Consider the following 24,709-nt stretch of genomic DNA (forward strand, 5'->3'; position numbering starts at 1 on the left):
CAGAGATTATCATTCAATAAATCTGATACACAGAATCTGTATTTTCAAGAAGATAGCTGGGTAATTCTGATGCATAGGAGAAACTATTCATGCTATGGGAAACTGCTATAATCAACGACAAGTCTCTCTAATATTTTTTAATGTGCCACTCATCCCCGAGAATTATATATTCCAGGGCCAGGAGGTAAATTGAGTCTTCTTGTTCCTTCCAAATCATTTCTCTTTCTCTTTTCCCTCCAAAAACTCTAATTCCTTTGAAATCTATATTTATGCCTCCCCTACATTTCTTTTTACCCTAGACTGAACTCCTGGTCATTTTGTGCTTTAAAGAGTAGGTCTTCTTTGTTTTCTTCTCCATCCAAACCCTTACTGTTCTTGGTAATTTCAAAATCCATGTAGATGACCTATCAAATACCTGTCATCATATCTGTCTGCCTTTATATCCCTTCTTATTCAGCATAGATTCTGTGGCTCTTTATTATAATTACTCTCTTTTAAATACCCTCAATAACTTTGCCTCTAGTACTCTCCTTGTTAAATCCCAGTCCTAATTTAATCTAATTTAATACAACTCTCCATCTTCCCTTTAAGTGCATTCACATAGCTAAACATTGGATAAATATAAACCGAGCTGACTTACTACTCACAAGTCCTCAAATAGGCACCCAGCATGCTTGGAAATCCTCTTACATTTCCTTAATGAATTTTACCTTTTGATATTTAAAACTTGATGCAAGACTCAATCCCAGGACTCCCGGGTCACGTCCTGAGCCAAAGGCAGATGCTCAATCACTGAGCCACCCAGGTGCCCTACTACCTTTTGATATTTCACAAGCACTTACTGTCCTCTCAGAGTACCCATATCTTCATTCACCTTTCCTCATTCTTAACTGATGGCTCCATCACAAATAGAAGTTGTCAGACAAGAAACTCCCTTATCCTCCTTCCACCACGAAATCTGCAAGCTTACCTGTGTTTGTACCCATGTTTTCTTGCTTCATTCTCATCAGGATGGAAATAGTATTCTTAGTGCTGCCAAAGGTAAGACATTTTATTTGGGTTCCATATCTAACCCCTTCTTACCTTCCCCAAGGACTTTGGTATTATAGTTAATTAAACCATTCCTGCATCACCACATTCTTCTTCTCTTCTTAATCCTTCCTGTCAGAAAAGAGACATGACACAATATCTGCCATCTTAAAACACAAACAAAATCCTCCTTTGAATCCACATTCCCTACTAGTTTTAGACCTTTCCTTTGTTCCATGACCCATTGGAACTTCTGGAAAGAGTTGCCCTTTCTTGTTTTCTTGTCTTCTATTCATTCTTCAGCCCTCTCAAATTTAGCTTCTATCACCACTCTTTCAAGGAAATTGCTCCTGTTAAGGTCATTAGCTACTTGGAGTTACTGTGAAAGTGCTAGTTCTAGTGGATGTTTCTTTCTTCTCATATTCTGCCTCTCCACTTTTCCTCCCACCTTTCTCTTCTGTTGGCCCTTCTTCCTCTGCCTGAACTCTGAATGTTGGGCCTCAGGATATATTTCTAGTCCAGCATCTTTTCTTTTTCTGCATCCTCCCATCCACTACATTACTTTACATATTGTATACATTGTTAATTCCAAATTTGTATCTCCAGTCTGACTTCTCCCCCAATTTCATTTGTGTATCCAACTGCCTATTTGATAAATCAACTTTAGATATTTGAAAGTCATACTTAAAATGTGTGAAAGCTTTTTATTCCCTTAGGCCCCATCAAATCTCTTCTTTTCCCAAACTTCTCCATCTGAGGAAGTAGTTTCACTGTCCCTCCAGTTGCTCAAGCTGAAAACAAAAATTATCCTGTATTCCCCTGTCTTCCTCATTCCTAATATGCAGATCTGTCAGAATGTCCTGTTAGTTTTATCTCCAGACTGTATTTCAAGGTTGTGCCTCATCTTCACTACTACCATTCTAATGTTATAGCAGATTATGTCTTGACTGTTTATAATCCTTTCATGGTTCCTAACTACTGCAAAGATAAAGCTTCGTTCATTCTACAGAGAAGTAAATATCAGCCTAAGTCTCCCAGGATGTTTTGTCGATCTCTTCTACAATTAAATTAAATCAGAGGAGAAGGATTTGTGGGTTCTTTTTTTTTTTTTTTAAAGATTGATTTTATTTATTTATTTATTTATTTATTTATTTATTTATTTATTTATGATGAGAGACACAGAGGCAGAGGGAGAAGCAGGCTCCTCGAAGGGAGCCCAATGCAGCCCTCAATTCCCAGGACCCTGGGATCATGCCCTGAGCCGAAGGCAGGATGCTCAACCGCTGAGCCACCCACGCATCCTGAGTTGGGGTTTTTGAAAGTAGTTGTCAGCAGGGAAGGAACTATCATGCAGAATTCAAATGAAGTTATGTTTTCTGTGATGGATGTGAATAAAGAACTTTAGACCTAATTGATCTCTCTTTCATTTTTGTTAAAATTATTATGGATGGGGGATCCCTGGGTGGCGCAGCTGTTTGGCGCCTGCCTTTGGCCCAGGGCGCGATCCTGGAGACCCGGGATCGAATCCCACATCGGGCTCCCGGTGCATGGGGCCTGCTTCTCCCTCTGCCTGTGTCTCTGCCTCTCTCTCTCTCTCTCTCTGTGTGACTATCATAAATAAATAAAAATTTAAAAAAATAATAATAAATAAATAAAATAAAATTATTATGGATGAATGTGATCTACAAATTTCCAGTAATTATTTTTAAAGACTTTGAACAATGGCAGTGGAAAGATCTTCTATGCTAAACTCACAGATATCAATTTTTCTTATTGTTGGGGGATCCCTGAGTGGCTCAGCAATTTAGCACCTGCCTTTGGCCCAGGACATGATCCTGGAGTCTGGGGATCAAGTCCCACATCGGGCTTTCTGTATGGAGCCTGCTTCTCCCTCTGCCTATGTCTCTGCCTCTCTCTCTCTCTCTCTCTCTCTCTCTCTGTCTCTCTCTGTCATGAATAAATAAATAAAATCTTTTAAAAAAACAGTGTCTTATTGTTGACCGTGAGTTGGCCCCTCATGTGCTCTTGACCACAGTTCCCTTTTTAGTTCAGATACTCAGGAAACCCAGCTAAATATAAAGTTAGTTGATTTACTCTTAATTCCTATTAATAGTAGAGCAACCTCCTTTATAGATGTTAAAGGAAGTTCTTGGACAGTTCAGGGATCTGGTACAAGTTCTTATGATATAACTCTGTCTACAGCATGGACTGAAATAGTGCCTAATGAATAGGATTTTGCTACCTGTCAGATTTCAGTAGAATATTTACAGATGAAATCAGTAGAGTTAAGCCTTCACAACAGCTATTTTAGATGAAATCATAGGAGTCAAAAGGATACTACCTGTGAAAGTCTCTCTACTTGATGGTTCATCAGAGTATCACATCATTCCTCAGATCTGTCTTTGCCAAATTTGAAAGCTATCTCTACAGAGCTGAAAAATAGTGGTACAGAAGCTACTTGCATCTTTTGCTGCAATGTAAACAGCAGTAGCAACAATTTTCTAATAAAACTGGGTACTTTACCCCCAAATCTGTCTTCCTGGTTTTTTACTCAGAAGAGTAGAAGCACTGAAAGAATGAATAAGCTGAATAATGCAAGTTTTTTAGATACGGATCTTGCTTTTTAAGTTTGCCTGTAAGCACAGTTAAAGCTTAGGAGTTTGTTTGATCTGTGGCTTTAGATCAGTGATGGATAAAGGTAAAGATAACTGGTGCTAACCTTCAGCTCTTTCCAAACCCCCCACATTGTAGCTTCTTTTGCTGTCTCAAAAAGTCTCTAAATCCATTACTGTAAGAGAGGGATTTTCTATGGCATAGTCTTTCTAAATTTCTCATGTCCAAGCTGTTACTTAGTTTGAAAGACTCTACAGTGAGATATGCAATTTTCTCATTTCATTTTTGACATGTTCTAACTTTTTACCTGGTGATATCTTTCTTTCAGTTATGACATGCACCGATTACATCCCTCGCTCATCCAATGATTATACCTCACAAATGTATTCTGCAAAGTAAGTTCAATAATTATTTAAAAAATATATATGCCTTTTCTCTAGGTTCGTTTCAAAATTTAATTTGATATTTTACTTATTAAGTCATTTAACTTAATTTCACCTCTTATTTTCTGACTCCAATTTTTTTATTCCCTCTAATCATAGAGTCTCTGTAACATACTTTTAAAAAGTAGATGGTTGCCTGGGGTAGATCACTGTTACCCATGAGCTTGCTCTAAATGACTAACCACTGAGGGCAGCCCCGGTGGTGCAGCGGTTAAGCGCCGCCTGCAGCCCAGGGCTGATCCTGGAGACCCTGGATCGAGTCCCACGTCAGGCTCTCTGCATGGAGCCTGCTTCTCCCTCTGCCTGTGTCTCTGCCTCTCTCTCTCTCTCTCTGTGTCTCTATGAATAAATAAATTTTTTTAAAAATCTAAATAAATAAATAAATGACTACCCACTGAAAATGAAAAATACTATTCGTGATCAAAGCATATCACTGATTGACCTCTGATCATTCTCTCTTTCCTCTACCTTGCTACGTCAATAAACACAGCTTAAGCCAGCCTCCTAGTGGGACTTCTCAGCCTGATCTATGTTCAGTTTCTTGCTTTAGGAATGCCCTCAAAGTAGAATTAGGCTTCAAGTTAGGCATAGCAGGTTGAAGTCACTAAGAGCAATATTTGGGGCCTTCAGCAGGTAAGATCAGCATTTAAGATCTACAAGCTAATCATCTCCCAAGATGAGCAGGTACAGAACTGAGTATATGCCTATCAGCTGTTCATTGATAAAGAGTGAGCCTGCACATTCATCGACACATGAAATGTGTTTATTAAATTAGAAGGTATTCACAAGTGCTTACATAGGCAAAACACAAAAAGGAATTGGTAACAAAGATGACTGATACCTATGAAACTGTTATAGAAAGAAAACTGGCATTTCTTTTTTTCCTTTTTGTGCCCACTTATACCTTTTGAATTTTTCATCAATTAAAAATAAAAAGTCAATTCAATGAGGTCTCCAAATTCTAATCTGGTATTTAACCATTAATGGTCCATCTTTGGGCCATTTTTTTCTGTGAAATGACTGAACATGTTCTTTGAGATTATGAAGGAGATAAGAAAATACTTTGAGCTATAAAAACACTGTAGGAAAAAGAGATATTATGATTTTTTTTTTTAAGATTTTATTTATTTGAGAGAGATCACAGAAATAGAGGGGGAAGGAGAAGCAGACTACCCACTCAACAGGGAGCCCGATGCAGGGCTCTATCCCAGGACTCTGAGATCACAACCCGAGCCAAAGGTAGATGCTCAACCAATTGAGCCACCCTAGGTATTATGATCTTTAACATATCTGGAGATCAGTCCATTTGAAGTCACCAGGATTTTAAATTATTCCCATGTAACTTAATAGCTACAATCTGAGCTATTTCTTCTTAGATCTGGCTAAGAAGAATAGATAGGAACATCAGGCATTTCCAGATTCATTTGCCTATTCAAAAAATATTTTCATACCTGTTGCATTCAGGACATCCCCTCATTAGCTATACCTTCTATCTCAGTTCAGACCTCTTTAGCATTTATGCGAACCATCGCATTATAGCTGTTTTTTAACTGGACCTCTCCTTCAACTTTCTCCCACTTCTAACCCATTTTACAAAGCAGTGTCAAATTAATCTTTATTCAAGTACAGCTCTAATCTTGTCACTCTTTGCTCAGTAATTTCAGTGACTCCCAATTATTTCAGATTGGTCTGAACTCAGCCTGGTATTCAAGGTCTTTGCTGTCTTTTCCTTCTCTTGCTACTCTCCTTCACTTTATATAACCTTTAATATAATCTGTGCTACTTGTAGGCTAAAGCCCTTCTTTGTCTTCCTCTGTACCTTTACCAGAGTTTTTCTCTTGACCTTGAACACCCTTTCTTTCTCATTTCTGCACATCTTATCTGCTCAGCTCACATAGTACTTCTTTATAGCTTTCATTAATTTTCCTCTCCCCCAAAGCTGAAAAAAAAAAAAAGTTTTCCCCTTCTGAAACATTCCTTCTTCCCAATATTTTATTGTTCTGATTTCCGTGGTACACAAAATGCTTACAATTTTAAGTACAACATAACTCACCAAATAACTGGTATCTAAAAATTCAGTGCACAAAATGTGGGACCATTTTATTGCATGGATGAAATGACCATGTCATCTAGTTAAAGTCCCAGAAGTTTCACTGCTAAAGTCAAATTCCCTAGCTAAACCTGATATGGTTGGCTGCAACCAGTGGCATTATACTCTGGCTTAAATATCCGTGGGGAGATTCTGAGCCCTGTCTGGGACTTTTCAGATTTTATTAGTTATCTGGCTCCTGTTTTGTAGGCTTGATTTGGGAATATTGGAGCCTACCCTTACTCCCTGTTCTTTGATTTATAGTGGTTGCTTGCCTTATCTCTACCAGCCTAACCCTCTCCTCAAGTTCTACTTTCCCTCTTAGAACTTAAGTTTGGCCCAGAGGGCTGGATGGAGAATAAGAGCCAATTGTGAATCTCTTTCTATCCAGTTTTCTGTTAGGGGTTCATTCTACAGGTAGATAAACAAGTTTATCTACAAGCTACATGTAACCTATCACAAATGGTTATAGCATAGTAATTGGACCTTGGGAGGGTATTCGGAACTATTAAATTTCCCATAAAAATGTTTCTTAGGTGATAGTAGAACCTGGAAAAGAAAAATTACTACTACTTTCTGACCATAGTAAGAAACATTTTATGTGGAAAGTTAGTCTCCTCATTGCTGATTTTTTTTGCTTTTAGTGGTATTAGCTATTTCCTCTGCTTTTCATTAAAAATAAATCACACATGAAAGTTTTTGTTTTCTTGAATTTTTCTAGACCTTATGCACATATCCTCTCAGTTCCTGTTTCGGAAACTGCTTACCCTGGGCAGACTCCGTACCAGACACTACAGCAGTCTCAACCCTATGCTGTCTACCCTCAGGCAACCCAAACATATGGACTACCTCCTTTTGGTAAGGCATTCTATTATAAGCAGTTTCTAAGAGTGTTGATTTTATCCCTCAGAAACTTTGATCTTTCCCAAAAATCAAGTATGGCTGGCTAATCAGGAAGCCGAAAGGTGATGAGTTGTTCTTAAAGAGTATCTACTCAGTTATGAGTATGATAGAAGTTAAGTGTGCAATTTTCCAACAGTATGTTTGATGCATGTTAAATAAAATCCTAATTTTCAATACTCATTTGTTTATCTGCCAAAATTTAGCTGTTTCTAAGGTACTAAAATCTTGACTGTAAAGCTTGGAATCTTTAAGTGTTTGGGAAACTCTTTGAGGAGTTACTATTTTTTTCATTATATAAAATATGCTACCATGGTTAGATAAGCATAATATAATTTGAGGTGACTCAGTTTCCTGCTAAAACTTGGTAATCTAAATATCCAGATAGAATATGCCTTATAGTTTACTCTCCTTTTTTTTTGGTCAGTTTCACCCTCTCTTTCCTCCTTGTGCCCCAAACCAATCAGTTGTTGCTCTGCTGAACCAAAAAGTCATCTTAGAATGAAGAGAGTCCCCAATTTTATGAACCCTTACCTTGTGCATAGTTTTTTCTGTCGTTTTAGGTATGTTAGACATGAACTGTGAATTTAGGTTGATTTGCTAGAAGTCCGATTGAGACTCTTTTGAGCACTTAATATCTGTGCTGATTTTTCTCTCTGTGTGTAAATTGATAGATATATGCAGTGTGCTTTATTGCCCCTTCCCTGGCTTCTTAGAACTGGTGTTAGAAAATTGAGGGAATACTGTATTATTTTCACATATGCAACATGTTAATAAAATTACATCTCTGTAGCCTTTACTGAAAGTAGCTGCAAATTAGAAAGATCTTCTAAAAGGCCACCTCAGACTCTGGATGTATTAGTGTTGCTTCCTTTTGGTTTCTACATTCCTGTTTTACCTGGCCCATGGGCTAGTCTTCTATGATAGTGACAGCTTTCTTAGTTTTATGCTTGTTAGCATTGCCTTAGTTCCTGGTAACTACTAGAAACAAAAATGAGAGGTTATGTTTTAATGATACCGGTAGTTGATATCTTCATGAACAGAGACAAACAAATGCTTTTGTTTGCCCATTAGCATGTCCATGTCTCCATGCCTGTCAGTATCAGCCACTATACTAAAATCTTAAATTTATTATATATTTAACCAGCCAAGACTGAGCAGTCCTTTTGGAAATAGAACTCTCTGTGAATACATTTATGCTTCTATCTTTTTGCCTGTATCAAAATAATTTTTCAATAGCTATCTAGTAAAAGCTAGCAAGTATAAAATAAGTATATTTATATTGGTTTTTTACCTTCTGTTTTGATTGAAATTCATTATCAGTAAGCCCAGAGCCCTTTATGACATTGTTGAACAGGCGGTCGTTCCTGCTATTCAGTGTTAAATAAAATTCCTATTATATCTCTAATCTCAGATTATAAAATACCTAATGTAGTACTATATGCATATTATAGTGTCTTTTATGATCACTGCATTCCCTTGTATTAAAGAAAGAAAGAAAATTCTGTGTAATAGATCCTTGGTAAAAACTTGAAACTGTTTATATCGTAAAGAAATATTGGTATTAACAGACTTATTAATCTGGTTTTGTTTAATATTTGGGAATGAGGGAGACTGGTTTTATAAATTCTTTATCAGTATTTCAAAGAGAATCAGCTAAACTTGATTCTTAAGTAACATGATGCTTACTTGGAGATCTAGGTTGAGGTAATGTGAATGGTAGATGTGGCATAGTCTCAGATTTATTAAGGAAATTATAGATATAGCTCTTTTTTAAAAAGTGTGTTCACTCAAGTATAAAACACTATTTCTTCTTGTGAAGATTTGGCAATTTTATCTTAGTGTTGCCTATTAGCACTAAAGTTAGATTGCTGGTCTGTTATTTTATTTCAGATGTAAACAGGGCTTCAGGAAATCTTGTAATAATATCTAATGTTTATGGAGTACTTTATATACAAAGCAGTAAGCTGGGAACAGGTACCTCACACTTCACATTATTGTCTTACTTATTCTTCAGAACAGTCTGAGGGAGTGAGCAGTAGCATTATCCCTTTTTATAGATGAGGAAACAGGCTTAGAAGGATCATGTGACTAGCCTGAGGTCATACAATCAGGAAATGCCTGGGATTAGAATTGAACCCTGGTCTGTTTAATTTCAGAAGTACTCATAAATTTAGTCTGTGTCTCAGAGTTGAATTTGAAATTAAAAAATATTCCTCCTCTTGATGAAAGGAGACAAGACTAGAGGAAATCTAGGAGGCAGTATATTGTGACCAGTCTGTAAAAGTAAAGGAATAAAGATCATATTCTTTTTAAGAGCTACATAGAAAGTAGTAAAATGGTAGAAAGAGGATTAGAGGGTCCACTGATCTCAATAAACATGTGAGAGGAATGGGGCACCCATTTCTCTTTAGGAGCTCATAAAAGATTACCTAGCTGCCACTATCCCAGCCTCTTTTGAAAGAACTCTTAATGTGAGAGAGATTTGGTAATACTGTTAAGAGCCTTAAGGATCTTCATGCCATTTCCCCCAGCAATTTCACTTCAAGGGATTTATCCTAGGGAACTAATTAGAGATACAGAAATTTTCAAACCAAGGTATTCATCAAGCATTACTTCTTAAAAAAAAAAAAAAAAAAAAAAAAAAGCATTACTTCTAACAGTAAAAGATTAGAAACAGCCTACATTTTTTTAATTGAAAGGTGTGTGTTAAATTGCAGTGCATCTACAGAATGGAAAACTTAGAAATCATGTTCTATAAATAAACATTCTTCTTTTTTTTTTTTTTTTTTTAAAGATTTTGTTTATTTATTTGACAGAGAAAGGGAGAGCGAGCACAAGCAGAGGGAGAGGCAGGCAGAGGGAGAAGCAGGCTCCTTTGGAGCAGGGAGTCTGATGCAGGGCTCGATGCCGGGCTCAATCCCAGGACCCCAGGATCATGACCTGAGCCAAAGGCAGATACTTAACCAACTGAGCCACCCAGGTGTCCCTTATAAATTCACATTCTTTAGAAGTATTCAGCATCTTGAGAAAAGTTTATTAATTTCAAAAAGCAGTATGTAAAACTAAAAACAATATGGTAGTCCAAGTAGGTATTTTTCAAAAATGTACATAAAGAATATTTTGGAAGACAAATGTGAATGTTCACAGCACAGGCATTACAGCTTCGATCTCAGTTACCACAGAACCATGCACGGTGAAGACACCGTTGCACTATGCATGGGTTTCAGTTAACACAGAGCCATACAAAAGCAAGAACTGCCTATATATTTTTTCTGTGCAATGAGACTGTAGTTTTTTTCTTTATACTTTCTGTATTTTCTTAATTTCCTATAACATACTTGCTTTATAATTAGGAAAAATACTCATTAAATTAGTATTTATAATAGCTCATCCCATTGAGCTATTGAATCAACAAATCAAGATATTCTTTCTTGTGTTTTTTTCCTAAGCAACTAGTACTTCAGTTCCTAACCAAACTAATTTTTCTCTTAGGGTCCACTACTCTGATACGTATTACTGTAAACTGAGCTGCTCAGATTAGTTTCGTTAGTGACTAACCAAAGGTGAGGTATTTGTGTTGAGAAACTTGGGTAGAGTTTGTGATAAGACCCCAGTGTGGGGCATTGAGAGGATAGCATTTCAGAGACAGGCTTCATTTGCCACTGTTAGACCAGCTGTTGTTCCACACCACGCTCTTGGTGCTTAAAATGACTTGATAAGCTTTGTAGTTGTAGGGATAGAGCAATGGACTAACAGTCAGGAAACCAGGATTTGGTTTCATCTTTACTATGGGCAATATTGCAGTACAGTCAGATCATTTGGTCATGCTGTCTGTGACTTGGAATTCTGGGGAGGGCACTTTTAAAGGAAGATGTTTATATGCTTGCAGAGCAAGGCTGCCGTGATGCTGGAGGCACTGTTTCTATGGTCTTTTATTCTTCTATTCTTCATAAAATAATTGTATTTTAAATATCAACTTCATGTTTCAGTCAAAAACATTCAAAATTACTATAAGTAGTCATTTTCCCACTTACCTTGGACATTTTGTCTGTTTTTTTACCTTAGGGCCAGTTTATAGATATTTTACATTTTGAAACTTAAATATATCTTAAATAATGAGACTAGTAAAACATTTTCAGGTAATACTGTTCTCATTAATAAGATTATACTTTAGTACAGTGTAATCTAAACATTTTCACAGATCCAACACCTCAGATTCAGAACCTATTTAGGAAAAAAATTACATTGATTACAATAAATCTGAAAGTTATTGTGACATTAAAATAGCATTTTGGGGATCCCTGGGTGGCGCAGCGGTTTAGCGCCTGCCTTTGGCCCAGGGCACGATCCTGGAGACCTGGGATCGAGTCCCACGTCGGGCTCCCAGTGCATGGAGCCTGCTTCTCCCTCTGCCTATGTCTCTGCCTCTCTCTCTTTCTCTCTCTCTGTGACTATCATAAATAAATAAAAAATTAAAAAAATAAAATAAAATGGCATTTTGTTTACTAAAAAATGTGATATTCAACCACCAAGAATCGTGGCACTGATATTCAATTTCATATAAATACTTAATAACATTTTCAAATACTTTTAGTGTTGAAATTTAGATATAGTAGAACTGTAGCTGTGGCTAATTATCATAAACTAAGCATGGAACGGGGGCAAATCCTCCTAATGCATTTTGGAGATGATGGTATTCTTCAGTCTCATCAAATAAGTTATTTCATGTGTTTAATAGGTGAAGAAAGAATATGACTTTTGGTTTTTTTTATATTTTAAGAGTTGGGGGCAAGGCAATTGCCACAGCCCACGTCCATTTGAGATTTTCACATCTCCTTTACATTTGCTAATCTACAAATTTTACAGATCAGATCAGAGTTGCACCTAGATATCTCAGTGCCCTCGTGAAGCAGAGGCATTATCAGTGCATTATACTTCTATAATTCAGTATCAGATTAGAAGTAAATGAAATGAGCTAATATTAAATTTGAAGCTATGGCTGACCTTGGTATTGATTTCTTGCCTGGAATGTGATTGATGAGCTTTCTTGTACCTAATTATTAGCTCCAACTACACCAATCCACCAGCCATAGCTGCTCAGAATACAGTGAACAACCAGACGGTAAGATTTTTTATAAATAGATTTTTGCGTAGCCAAAATTATCACTAAAACTATACACCATAAAGGACATCCTTAGGCTGTCACATAGAAGCAAAGTTCATTTATGGTTTTCTAGTTTACTGCAAATGAAAGAGGAAAGTGAGAAACAAGTGATTGTCAAGTGATAGGTCACAGAGGAAAAAACAAAGTGATAAAGATCTATAACTGAGTTCTATTTAGTACTAAGCAAATGTCTTCACATATCCCAGTAGCCTCTGGGGAGTGTCTTTGTAATATATATATCACAGCACACTACTAATCTTTGTGACAGTAATTCTGAGAAAATCTAAAGGTATGTTTTGTTCACTCTTTCCTCCCTGCAAAGAAGGCAGGAAAGGATATAAATATATTTTAGAAAGATTGTCACCCAGGAGCATTGTGATAAAAATAAAATAAAAGTGAACAGCTATGATGTCTATCAATATGAGAGATTTATATGTTCTGACGTAGAAAGATGTCTTTCACAGGTATTATGTGGAAAAGCAAATTATGAACAGTATATATAACATCCCATTTTTATTAAAAAAAAGATTAGTACATATATAGAAGAAATCTAAGTGACTCTTCTGCAAACTGTAAATAGTGCTTAAGTTTGGATGCTGGGATTATATATGACTTTATTTTTTTCTAAGTTACATATTTCCTTAATGTTTTTAATTTATAAAAATAAGCAGGTATGTCTTTCCTAATCAGAAGAAACAGGTAACAAAATAACCAGCTTAAGAAGGCAGAAAAGTACATAATACATTTTAGAAAGATTTGGTGCTTATTTAATGGGTAAGTGAATTTTAAACTTCTGTGGAATGTCTCCCACCTTGACAACGGATAAATGATTTATCACTGTACATGGTCAACAGGCACTTTACAATCAGTATTCTAGTTGGGTGTCAGTACCTTTTTTTCTGAACCCTGATCAGTCTCCCCCAGCCATTGAAATGAATTTATATCATATCATTAATGGGGTTTTTGACAAGATTTTGTTTCTGTGGCCCCACTTCCCAGTCTTTGAAATTGTATTTGCTTGTGGTATATTATGAGTGGGAGAATCAGTAATTTTCTCTTACAAGCAAATTTACTTTTGTTTTAAGATTTAGGTTTTAAACCTACTGGCTGATATTTGAAAGCATAACCATGCTCCTCAGTCCCAGTTTGTTGTTTGTAATTGGTCCAATTTATCTGATTCAGGTGCATTGTGGCCAGGTATGAAACCTGAAAGTGGTTTAATTCAGACTCCATCTCCAAGTCAACACAGTGTTCTTACCTGCACTACAGGGTTAACCACAAGCCAGCCAAGCCCAGCACATTATTCTTACCCCATTCAAGGTAAATAGGCATGGTTGTGTGTGTTTTATTATTGTTGTTTTTGTTGTTTTCAGTCTACCTAGATCTCCAAACAAATTGGGTAATACAGGAGATCTATCTTGTAAAATAGAAGGGGATGATATTTGCATTTGTGCATGCTTTTTTTTGTGTTTGGCAAACCAGAACCCAGGACTATGGTTTGTAAGTAGTTTAACCTTTAAATATGAGCTGCTTAGTAGCATCAAAGCCTTCCCTTTTGCATGTTGGTGTCCAGAAAACCTATCTGATTTTGTTTTAGTCTGTTCTCAGTGGTATTTTGTCCTGTAAGCAGAAGACTCCATGGGGTAGAACTTTACTGACTTCTTTATGTGAAGTCCACATAGGGCAGAATGTGAGGTATTTTGCTACAGCCTTATCTCCACTCCCACTTGCTGTTTCTTGGTGAGAGCATTTTTCTTTCTCAAAAAGTTCAATCTTATTCCTATTTCATTATAAAAAGCATAGCCTTAAATGAACTCTAAACATCTTTGCCTTCCTGAGTTGTTCTTCTAAAAGGTTAGAATTATGACAAGACTATTAGACAATGGCAAATGAAGACAAAGAAACTCAGAAGGCACTATGAAATTAATTCCGTACCCTTCCAAATGGAACACAGGCAATTTGCCATTGCTCCAGATCAGGAATTAATGTTCATGTACCTGGCATCTCATCTGCCTCCTTTCTTCTGATTTCTCCCAGCTTTAAAATTTTATTCCTTATAAAATAGATGCTAGAGGAGTGGGAGTGGGACAGCAAAAACTAGTCTGAGGTACTCTTAAGATATAAACTTTGGTGATGAAGAATGTTTCGATGTAGATTAAATAAAATATTTTGATGCTCAGTTTTAATTGTTTTCATTTATATGATTGAGAACTACCTCTGCTTGAGAACAAACTGGTCACTACATTCTAAGACCTTGCTCTGAGCTGTCTTTACCTCCCAGCAGTTACTGAGTCTCCTGTTTTTTATTTATTTTTCCCTTCTTTCTTTGTCTATCTCTTCCCCCTTCCTCTTTCTAAAATGGTAATAAACTAGGAGGGCAAAAACTCAAGAGCATGACTTTGTCTTCTCTTCTACCCCATTTCATTTTTGTAAAGTGTTTCTCTAGGTTAATAGGCCTTTAGATCCAACTACAGGCAAATCTAGTTGCTATGTCCCTCCTAAACATTCCTGATGACTACACCTAGGTCATGAAAGAAAAGCAAAGAGTTCTCTTGTTTTATATTAATAACCCTTTTCCAAGGTGTAGCATCACCACTCCTCTGTAGTTGTATCTTGAGTTTAAGGAAATCTAATAGCTTTGCTTACTTCTCCCTCCTTGTCAAACAAGAGGAACAACCTTTTTACAGTCTCTTAGGACTTAGGACCCATTGACTTGAAAGGGTCATGAGAACATCTTTGAACTTCATTAACCACTATCCATACTTGTTACATGTTAGTACATTTTTCTCCTTTTGATCAATTAAATTTGTTCTCTTCATTTGCTAATAATGATCATTGTTGGTACTTAAATGCTTACCATGTTCTTAGCATTGTTTTAAATAACAGGTGTACTCAGGTAATCTTCACAACACACCTACAAGGAAGCTACTATTATTAATCCAGTTCCACAGATGGAGAAGATAAGACACAGAAAAGCAAAGTAATTTGTCAAAGGTCGCAAAGTTAGTGAATAATTAAGTCAGGATGTAAGCTGGGCAGTCTGACCTCAGAGCATGAGTACAGTATTTATGATTTTCAATATTGAAATCAACTCTCCCTTAAGTGAGAACCTTTACTGACAGATAACTAAGTTCATTTTTCCTCCTCCCTTTCTGGTTAACTGCTTGGCCCATTTCGTTGTTCATTAGAACTTTGGCAAAGGGTAGGATTTAAGGCAGAAGGTAACCATCAGGTTACTGATTTTTGTCATTTATTCTGAAGAAAAAATTGGTAGAATACGAGTTTGAAACAATTGTCTAAAATTGAAATACAAGTACTGGGTTGTTTTCTATCAATATTACTCTCCTCACTCACACTTTTAATTTCACTTTAGCATAGATAGTGACTATCAGCCATCCAGGGTTACTCCTTTCCCCTGTGTAACTATCCAGTCCTTCCACAGAATAAAAAGGTTTTTTTATTAGTCAATAAAAAATGAATTTTTTTTAATGGTCAAAACAGCAGTGTCTCCTCGTTTTACCCCAAAGCGTTCTACCATTAATGTATAGAGTTGTCAAATCACTATGTTGTACACTTGAAGCTAATGTAACATTGTGTGTCAACATACTGCAATTTCTTTTAAAATGTATATAATTTCAGCCTAAAATAATTTTACTTCAGGCTTGATCAACTCTGATCAAAACCCTTTCTTTAAAAAAAAAAAGTAAATAAAAACCTTTCTTTAGTTTATATAGCAATGTTCATGAAAACTCTTTGATGAAATAGATCTGGCTTCTTTAAAAAAAAAAAAAAAAAGATCTGGCTTCTTTAAATCAGTCTTTTCCTAAGGTATAACTATGTGGTCCAGTCCCTGATTATTTTCTTCAGTTGAGGTGGTTTAAATGGTTGATATTAAGTGGTGAAATTAATTTCAGAAATTTCAAAATTAATTTTAACTCAATCTTGAATTTTAATGAATGTGTTTGTGCTCTAGTATTGTTGGTAGCACATGATAATCTTTTTGATAGTCTTTCATTGACTAGTAGGAGTTTTGTTTTTGAGGATGGTATAGAGTTTTATATCCCCTCCATCTTGCATAATATTTCCCTTATTATTGACATAATCTTACATTAGATTGGAACATTTATTACAATTAATGAACCCATATTGGTGTATTATTATTAACTAGTCCGTAGTTTATTCATATTTCCTTAGTTCTTACCTGATGCCTTTTTTTTGTTGTTCCAGGATCCCATCCAGAATACCACATTTCATTTAATTGTAATGTCTACTTAGGCTCCTTTTGACTATGCAGTTTTTCAGGGTTTTCTTGTTTTTGATGACCTTGACATGTTACATGATACATGAATCCCGCAAGTATTTATTGAGCATCACCTGTATACACTGTGCCAGGTTTTTTGCTAGATACTGGAGATAATAAGACAGATTCTGCCTTCATGGAGCTACAGATGAGTGGAGGAAACAAAATAAGCATGTAAATCATTAAATAGATTTCAAAAAGTTTGAAAGAAAATAAAGAATAGATTGCTGGGACTGGGAAAACAAGTAGTTTTAATTTTTATTTTATTTATCTTTTATTAGCGTGCCAAGTGGGAGGCGGCGGGGAGAGGAGAGAGAGAATCTTAAGTAGGCTTCATGGAGCCTGACGTGGGACTTGATCTCATGACCTGGAAACCAAGAATCAGACACTTAACTGAGCCACTGAGGTTCCCCAAAGAGTTAGTATCAATAGAGGGCTCAAAGAGAATGTCTCTGAGGAAGTAGACATGCTGAGGAGGAGCCATATGCTGGGAGGGCAAAAGGGACAGGCCAGGGAGAACAATCCAGGCAGAGCAAGCAGTATTACAAAGGTACTCAGGTGAGAAAGAGCTCATCTTATTTTGAGTAACTTGAAAGCTAGGTAAGCAAGGGTGGTAGAGGGAGACATGTATAAGATTAGATATGGGTAGAAAATAAATCTTGTGCCAACTTTTATGTATCACTAACCCTTAGGTTAGCCCTCTGGCTTTGGGGCAGTATCATTTAATTTGGCTATGCCCTCAATTCTATAACCACCATCTTCTGATTAAAGCTATCTGTGTATATTGACTGTATCAGTTGGACCTCTTGCGGGGCATGACTCTCAGAAATTTTGTCTTTCTGTGATTTCATAGCTCCATTGTCAGAACAGGAGTGGAAACTATCCAAAAACAGTTACCCATGCCATTGGCATTTTGGAGAGCTAATAGTCTTCAGATATTTATCAATAGGATCTACCACTTCAGTTTTGATGATCCTCTAAGTTTATTTTTTTGTTGCAATTTTATTGCTGCTGCTTTTTTTTATATCTGCAATTTATGTATATATATATTATATATGGAATATATAATATATATATACACACACACATATATATGCACAGAATGATAAGTACTTTTTTGAGATGCATGGCTTTTTAGTCAGTTATGTATAGAGTATACAGTGATTATATATATTTTTAGGTGAGTTTAGCTTGAGTTCTGTGATTGTTAAAAGAGCCTAAAAATATTGTTTGATTATCATCTAACTCTATCAGTAGAATCTAATCTCCATGAGAGCAGGGACTTTGCCTTGTTCATTCCTCTATTCCTCAGTGACTGGAACAGTTTCTGGGTACATAGTAAACCGTAGTTTGCTGAATGAATGAACTAATGGCACATAATAGAAATGATTTGAGTTGGAGAAAGAAGGGCTATTGAACCCTATAAACTTTCTAGGTCATCAGGCCAGCATTTCCTATAATAGAAGTCACTATTGCTGAAGGTAGTTAGTGATTTTTAGTAAGATACTTGTTAAAAACTCAGGATCAGCAACTAACTAATCAAGTCATTAAATTTCCTAGCATAGGGTATATGACCAATTGTTTTGTAAGGTCTACCCAATTCAGTAAATGATCTGAAAAATTGTTAAATTTGTAAAACCACTTTGTCAGTCAGAGTACCTTTTCTTCCATGTATGTAAAGATCAGATATGAATGGGTTGTAGTGCTAACCATTTATAAGTTAGAAGGTAAAACAATTAAAGGTACATAGGAGTAAAAGAGGAGTATATGCTAGAATAAAGACCAAAGAAAAATTGAGCTAGAAATGGACTTTGCTAGGAGAGATTAAGTAAATTATTCATTTTCTTTCCCACCTTAAATCACATTGTGTCCTTCCATCTGTTTTATTGCATGGGTGCCTACCATAGTATACTGGTAATAGAACCTGAAAGCCACTCAAAATCTCTATCCACAAAAATGATTAAAAACTATTTAAAGAATTATTGAAGCCTGTGTATTGTACAGTAATTCCTTGTACTTCCTCATAGGGGGACAAAATGGGTTAAGTAGAGAAGAAAATGAATATTGGTAGGAAGAAAATACCATCTATGGGGTTATAAAATCTATTTCATTTGGTCTTGGGATTTAAGAAGGTAAACTCTTAAGAGTCATTTAGTTCTCCTGGGGAAAGAAGTATTGTAGAAAAGAAAATTTCCCTGGATAGTCAGGAAATCTGATCTTAGCTCATCTAGTTGGAGATCCCAATCACCATCATGACTGCCACTAGTTCCATGATAGTGGACAAATTACTTAACTCTTCTTTGTCCCACGTTCTTCGTATGAAAGCTGGGGTTGCAACAATAGCTGTTTCTTAGACTTTGTCTTCTCATCTCTTCTAGACCTCATTCTAAGCAGTGTACCCTTGGGAAAGGGTAAGGATGCCTCTGATTTTGACAAGAACTCTCACATTTCTGCTCCATTTGTTCATCTGTTATGTTCTTCATGGAAGTTTTCCATTTCCATGACTTAACTTTACCTCTAAAGACTTTGTTGCTAATGGGTTAGGTAGTCAATCAGGTCTACTTGATGGTGAGCCCTGATGGCACATGTAACTGCAGTGGGAACCATGTCTAAGTGTGCTTATGATAAGTGAGAGAGAGGAGTTCAAGACAGGTACCTCACAGGCTCAGTCACATGGTCCACCTGAAAAAAGTCACTGTAACAAATAGTAGTCAATGAAGATTTGACTAAAACCCTAGTGGAATCTGTGATAGAAGAGTATGAAAACTTAACCCAAATTCCTTTCCCAGCATAGGCAGCCTAAATAGCTTACAGACTACATCGTTACCTGGCCAGAATAATATTTAATACTTTCCAAGTTTTTCCAGGCTTACTGGTAAAATCATCAAATGCCATCATCATGTTTGTTGATCATATTAATAGTCCATGATTTGAGTAGAGCCCAAAAGCAACTCTTAAGCATGTTTGGGGGATCAGCTCTATTTCTCAAGGTAGTTATGTTGCATTAGGAAAGGCATAATTTGGGGCAAGTAACAACAAATATCACAGTGCAGGATTTACACGTGGATTTACCAGAGCTCTTGTTATTTCTCTTGGTTGTCAGTAGGTCATATTGCAGATGAGTCATTTTTCAACGGCTCAAAAGATAGACTGGAGTTGGCGTAGCTTCTGATTATTGATATCATTAGTATGAATGAGTGTATTGTATAAGTATACTTCCTAATAGGAAGAGTTGAAAAAGAAAAATGTTTGAACTGTTTTATTTCTAATCAAGATTACAGTAAGGTATGGCATGCAGTAGAGCAAAACCAGTATTTGTTTCTTTTGCCCAATGTTCTTTATCTCCTTGTAGATCTGTTTACATAAGATACAATATATTTTCCATTTCTTCTAGGCTTTTGCATGATATCTTTAACATCTTTTAACACTCTCAATCCTATAGCTTCAAGCACAAATGCCAGCCTGATATCCACTTCATCTACAATTGCCAATATTCCAGCAGCAGCAGTTTCCAGCATCTCAAACCAGGTACTGTGCTACTTTATTCATCCTATTTGATATGGTTCATCAAGCTTGCTCTTCTCTTCTCTCCAAAATCAATTTGCCAGTCTAATGAACAACCAGAACTCTAGGATCCTGCATGGTTTTTCAGGCTGCCTTCTAGTTTCTCTCATTACTCTGCTAAGCTTCTGAGTGATAGAGCTGTATCTGCTCCTTCACTTACTCTGCATGTCTACCTCCTGCCCTATCCCTACTAGAAAGTAAGCTCCATGAGGATAGGGACTTATTTTTCTATTTTGTTCACTTACATGTTCCTAGAGTTCAGAAAATGCCTGGTTCTCACATTAAAGACACATAATAAGTATTTGTGGAATGAATGTTCTTCCACTTTTTTATTGAGCTACTCATTCCTTTGTGAATTCTTCATGATCTGATCTTGATCACTGTTCTATTAACTCCTTATGTTTAGATCACTAGTAATATCTTTAGGTTTTAGGGTTTTTTGATTTGCTGTTATGTTATTATTTGTTTTCTCTGCAGCAATGAAATTTTCTCCATGAATCTCTTTTTCTGGCTATAATTAACATAACTGTTCTGGTTCATCTTTTATGTTTGGCTGTTTTTGCATTCATTCATTCTTATAGTTTGCAGACTACTGAATTTCTACTATATACCTGGCACTTTTCAGTGTACTGTTTATCTCTTTCCCTTTTATAGGTTTTCTTTTTGATCCTGTTTTCTCTCATGGACAGTCTTTGTTGTTTTCCACGTGTTTATTACTTCATCCCCAGTAATATTTAACCACATTCACAGTATCCATTTACTACCCCTGAAATGATTATTCTAGTTCTGACTTCATAATATCTACAGACTTCCTGCTGATCGATGGCCATTTTTTTCTTTAATGTTTTACTATTTCCCTAAGTTCATCATATCGAAAACCAGGCTTTTATTCCACCTTTTTTTGTCTCATCCTCCAAAAGTAAAACCATTTTTCCCTATGAATTCTCAGTGAGACGATTTTTAAATAAATCTAGGCCTCAAACCAGACCAGTTGTTTGCAGTTTTTTCCCTCACCTATTCTAATCCAGCCATTTCTAGAATTCTTTCTCTCTTTTTTCCATTTTTGCTATTATTTCCCATGTTTTGGTTTTTTCCCCTTTAATCCTGAATTACTTTAGTTAACTGTTTATCTCATTTCTAGTTTTTCTCTGTGCCTAACCATTTCCTAAAACACTGTGAATGCCTGGCTGATTCAGTCAGTAGAGCGTGCAACTCTTAGTCTCGGGGTCATGGGTTCAAGCCCCTGTTAGGGTTAGAGATTACTAAAAAAAAAATTTTTTTTTTAAGATTTTATTTATTCATTCATGAGAGACACACAGGGAGAGAGAGAGAGAGAGGCAGAGACACAGGCAGAGGGAGAAGCAGGCTCCACGCAGGGAGCCCGACATAGGACTTGATCCTGGGACTCCAGGACCACGCCCTGGGCCAAAGGCAGGCGCCAAACTCCTGAGCCACCCACGGATCCCAAAAAAATTTTTTTTAATTTAAAACACTATCTGAGTAATTTTCTCAAAAGTCCACTTTTATCCCATCAATTACCTGTCCAGAATCTTGTTGTATTTTTATTTGTTTGTTTGTTTTATTTTGATTGTCCTTATTACCTGCCCCATACAAACTATACACAGTTGTCTAAAGAATCCAAGTCACATTCATGGGCTTGCATAACTCATTCAAGCCTCTAAGAGCCTTTGTTTCAACCAGACTCAACACCTCTGGTCCTTTAATAAGGGCCTATTCATGCTCTTATTCCCTGTATCTCAGAAAGCTCTCTGACAACAGTCTGCAGTGATAGTTGACTTCTTCTGTATTTCACTCATTTGACATATAATTTATTGCCAATTTGTTGGACATATTTTTGTCTTCTTCTGCTAGGTTTTTAACTCCCTTGAGTTCAGCCAGTACAACTCACTCTTTTCTGTAATATTCCAGCTCATACACAGACACACACACTGAGTTGTATTTGTTTATGATAGATGTTCACTCTTTATAATTGGTCTGGTTGATTGGTTTCTTCCTACTTATTACTAACATCAGTATCAGTGGAAATTTTTTAGCATATGTATTTGAGCTATATGTCATGCACATTTCTGTGCAGCTTTATTAAGGTATAATTAACACATCTGCATTTGGGACACCTGGGTGGCTCAGTGGTTAGGCATCTGCCTTCAGCTCAGGACGTGATCCCGGAGTTCCGGGATCAAGTCCCACATCGGGCTCCTGCATGGAGCCTGCTTCTTCTCCCTCTGCCTGTGTCTCTGTCTCTCTCTGTGTGTCTCTCATGAATGAATAGTTGGAGTCTTAAAAAATAGTAATAAATAATCTGCATAAGTTGCAGTTGTAGTTTGATAAGCTTTGACATGTATGTGCCCATGAAATCATCAAAAGTTCCCTCCTTTTTTTTTTTTTTTTTTTTTTTTTAAGTAAGCTCCATGCCCAGCATGGAGCCCAAAGTGGGGCATGAGCTCATGACCCTGAGATCAAGACCTGAGCTGAGATCAAGGGTCAGATGCTTAACTGACTGAGCCACCCAGAAGCCCTTCCCTCCAAATATTTTATTTTATTTTAAAGATTTTATCTATTTATTTGAGAGTGAGTATGAGATGGGGGGGGGGGCAGGCAGAGAGAAAGGGGAAGCAGGCTCCCCACTCAGCAAGGGAGACCCTTGGGGCATGCTCCCAGGACCCTGAGATCATAACCTGAGCCAAAGGTAGAGGCTTAACCAACTGAGCCACCTGAGGCCTCCCTCCAGATATTTTAAAGAAACTTCATTTTTTTTTTTTTAAAGATTTATTTATTTATTTATTTATTTATTTATTTATTTATTTATTTATTTATTTATGATAGACAGAGAGAGAGAGAGAGAGAGAGAGGCAGAGACACAGGAGGAGGGAGAAGCAGGCTCCATGCCGGGAGCCCGACGTGGGACCCGATCCCGGGACTCCAGGATCGCGCCCTGGGCCAAAGGCAGGCGCTAAACCACTGAGCCACCCAGGGATCCCCAAGAAACTTCATTTTTAAAGAAAACTTGAGGGATCCCTGGGTGGCGCAGCGGTTTGGCGCCTGCCTTTGGCCCAGGGCGCGATCCTGGAGACTCGGGATCGAATCCCACGTCAGGCTCCCTGCATGGAGCCTGCTTCTCCCTCTGCCTGTGTCTCTGTCTCTTTCTCTCTCTGTGACTATCATGAATGAATAAATAAATAAAATCTTAAAAAAAAAAAAAAGAAAACTTGATTATTTTAAGAAGATAGAGATACTCTGTGAAGAAATTTACACAGAAATTCAGTACGTAAAATAGGAAAATAAGAAAGCTATTGAGTAGAAAAGAGAAATTAGAGTGCTTGGGACCCTTCCCTCAGTGTTCTGCTCATGGTGAAGATAGCCCCTCAGGTCTCTCCTCTTGACTCTTAGGCTGCCACAGAATGCATTTTGAAAATCATTGGTTTAAGTGGAAGCTATAGATGGGTAAATGAGAAGTCAAATAAATGTTTTAAGAAAATAGCTGTGAATAAGAGGGACATGAAAGTCTCTTGTGTTGAAATCAGTGTTTTGCTCTTTCTGAGAGTCTTGTTTTCCCCCCTTATTCCCCTCGGTCTCCAGGACTATCCCACCTATACTATCCTTGGTCAGAGTCAGTACCAGACCTGCTACCCCAGCTCCAGCTTTGGAGTCACAGGCCAGACTAACAGTGACGCTGAGAGTACCACATTAGCAGCAGCCACATACCAGGCGGAGAAGCCTAGTGTCATGGTACCTGCGCCTACAGCACAGAGGCTTTCCTCTGGTAAGCACCATTGTTTCAAAAACTTTGGCTTAAGGGCACTTCATTCAACATATAATAGTAAAGATCATTTTGTTTTGGTCTGAGTCACTGTGTTATTGGCTTTCCCTCTCAGGTAAGGAATATTTAAACATTGGATCCAGACTATATGATGAGTCATTGACAGGCTGAATGTAATACCTGGTGCTGTGAACAGAAAGTACCAAGAATGAAAAGACTGTGACACCCACCCCACCCTTTAGCTTTAATGTGCTTGTCATGGGGAACATCAAAATCTTAGCACAGTTTGTAAAAGTTGGAGGACTCCAGTTTTAGTTCTGCGCTTATTTTAGGTGCTTGCTGAGGCCTTAGAGTAGTAGTTCTTAACTTTTTATGGGTCATGAATCGCCAAGATTCTGAGGAAAGCTATGATCCTTTACCCCTCAAGTAAATACATAAAATTTAAGGTATAAGTTTAAAGTTATACATTTAGGCTTGAAATGTATCGATAAATTACAAAGTCTAGGTTTAAAAAAAACTGACATAAAGGCTTTATGCACACATTCAATAAACGTATGTATATGCTTTTAATTTGTCTTCATTTTTCAAGAAAATTTGTGATTGGCTGTCACATCACATAACTGGAGGAAGGACTGCTTATCATTAGCACTGATACAATTTTAAAAACAGTGCTCTCTGTTATAACTGAAGCAGTTTTCTGTGCACGTTGCCTTCATTAGTCTTCTAAGTAGACATATAGATGGTCACTGCTTCAAACCTACATAAATTTGAAATAATTACACATATTGATGCCTTAGTTTTGAATTCATATCTCTAAATATCTTTG

At 36.9% G+C, this 24,709-nt stretch overlaps 1 protein-coding gene across 4 annotated transcripts in view; it reads left to right on the forward strand.

The window, feature by feature from the left end:
* The window catches only part of EYA3 (EYA transcriptional coactivator and phosphatase 3), a 101,713-nt gene that overhangs the window by 49,469 nt on the left and 27,535 nt on the right, over window positions 1–24,709 (forward strand). For 3 of the 4 annotated variants that reach the window (XM_025446903.3, XM_025446904.3, XM_025446905.3), the window contains 5 exons: window positions 3,971–4,037; window positions 6,896–7,032; window positions 13,424–13,561; window positions 19,984–20,069; window positions 23,703–23,886. In XM_025446903.3, coding sequence (XP_025302688.1) covers window positions 3,971–4,037; window positions 6,896–7,032; window positions 13,424–13,561; window positions 19,984–20,069; window positions 23,703–23,886 — 612 coding nt within the window. The remainder of the gene's footprint in view (window positions 1–3,970; window positions 4,038–6,895; window positions 7,033–13,423; window positions 13,562–19,983; window positions 20,070–23,702; window positions 23,887–24,709) is intronic. The other variant, XM_025446906.3, reaches the window with a different exon arrangement.

Source organism: Canis lupus, chromosome 2, assembly GCF_003254725.2.
Source record: "Canis lupus dingo isolate Sandy chromosome 2, ASM325472v2, whole genome shotgun sequence".
Taxonomy (NCBI): Eukaryota; Metazoa; Chordata; class Mammalia; order Carnivora; family Canidae; genus Canis; species Canis lupus.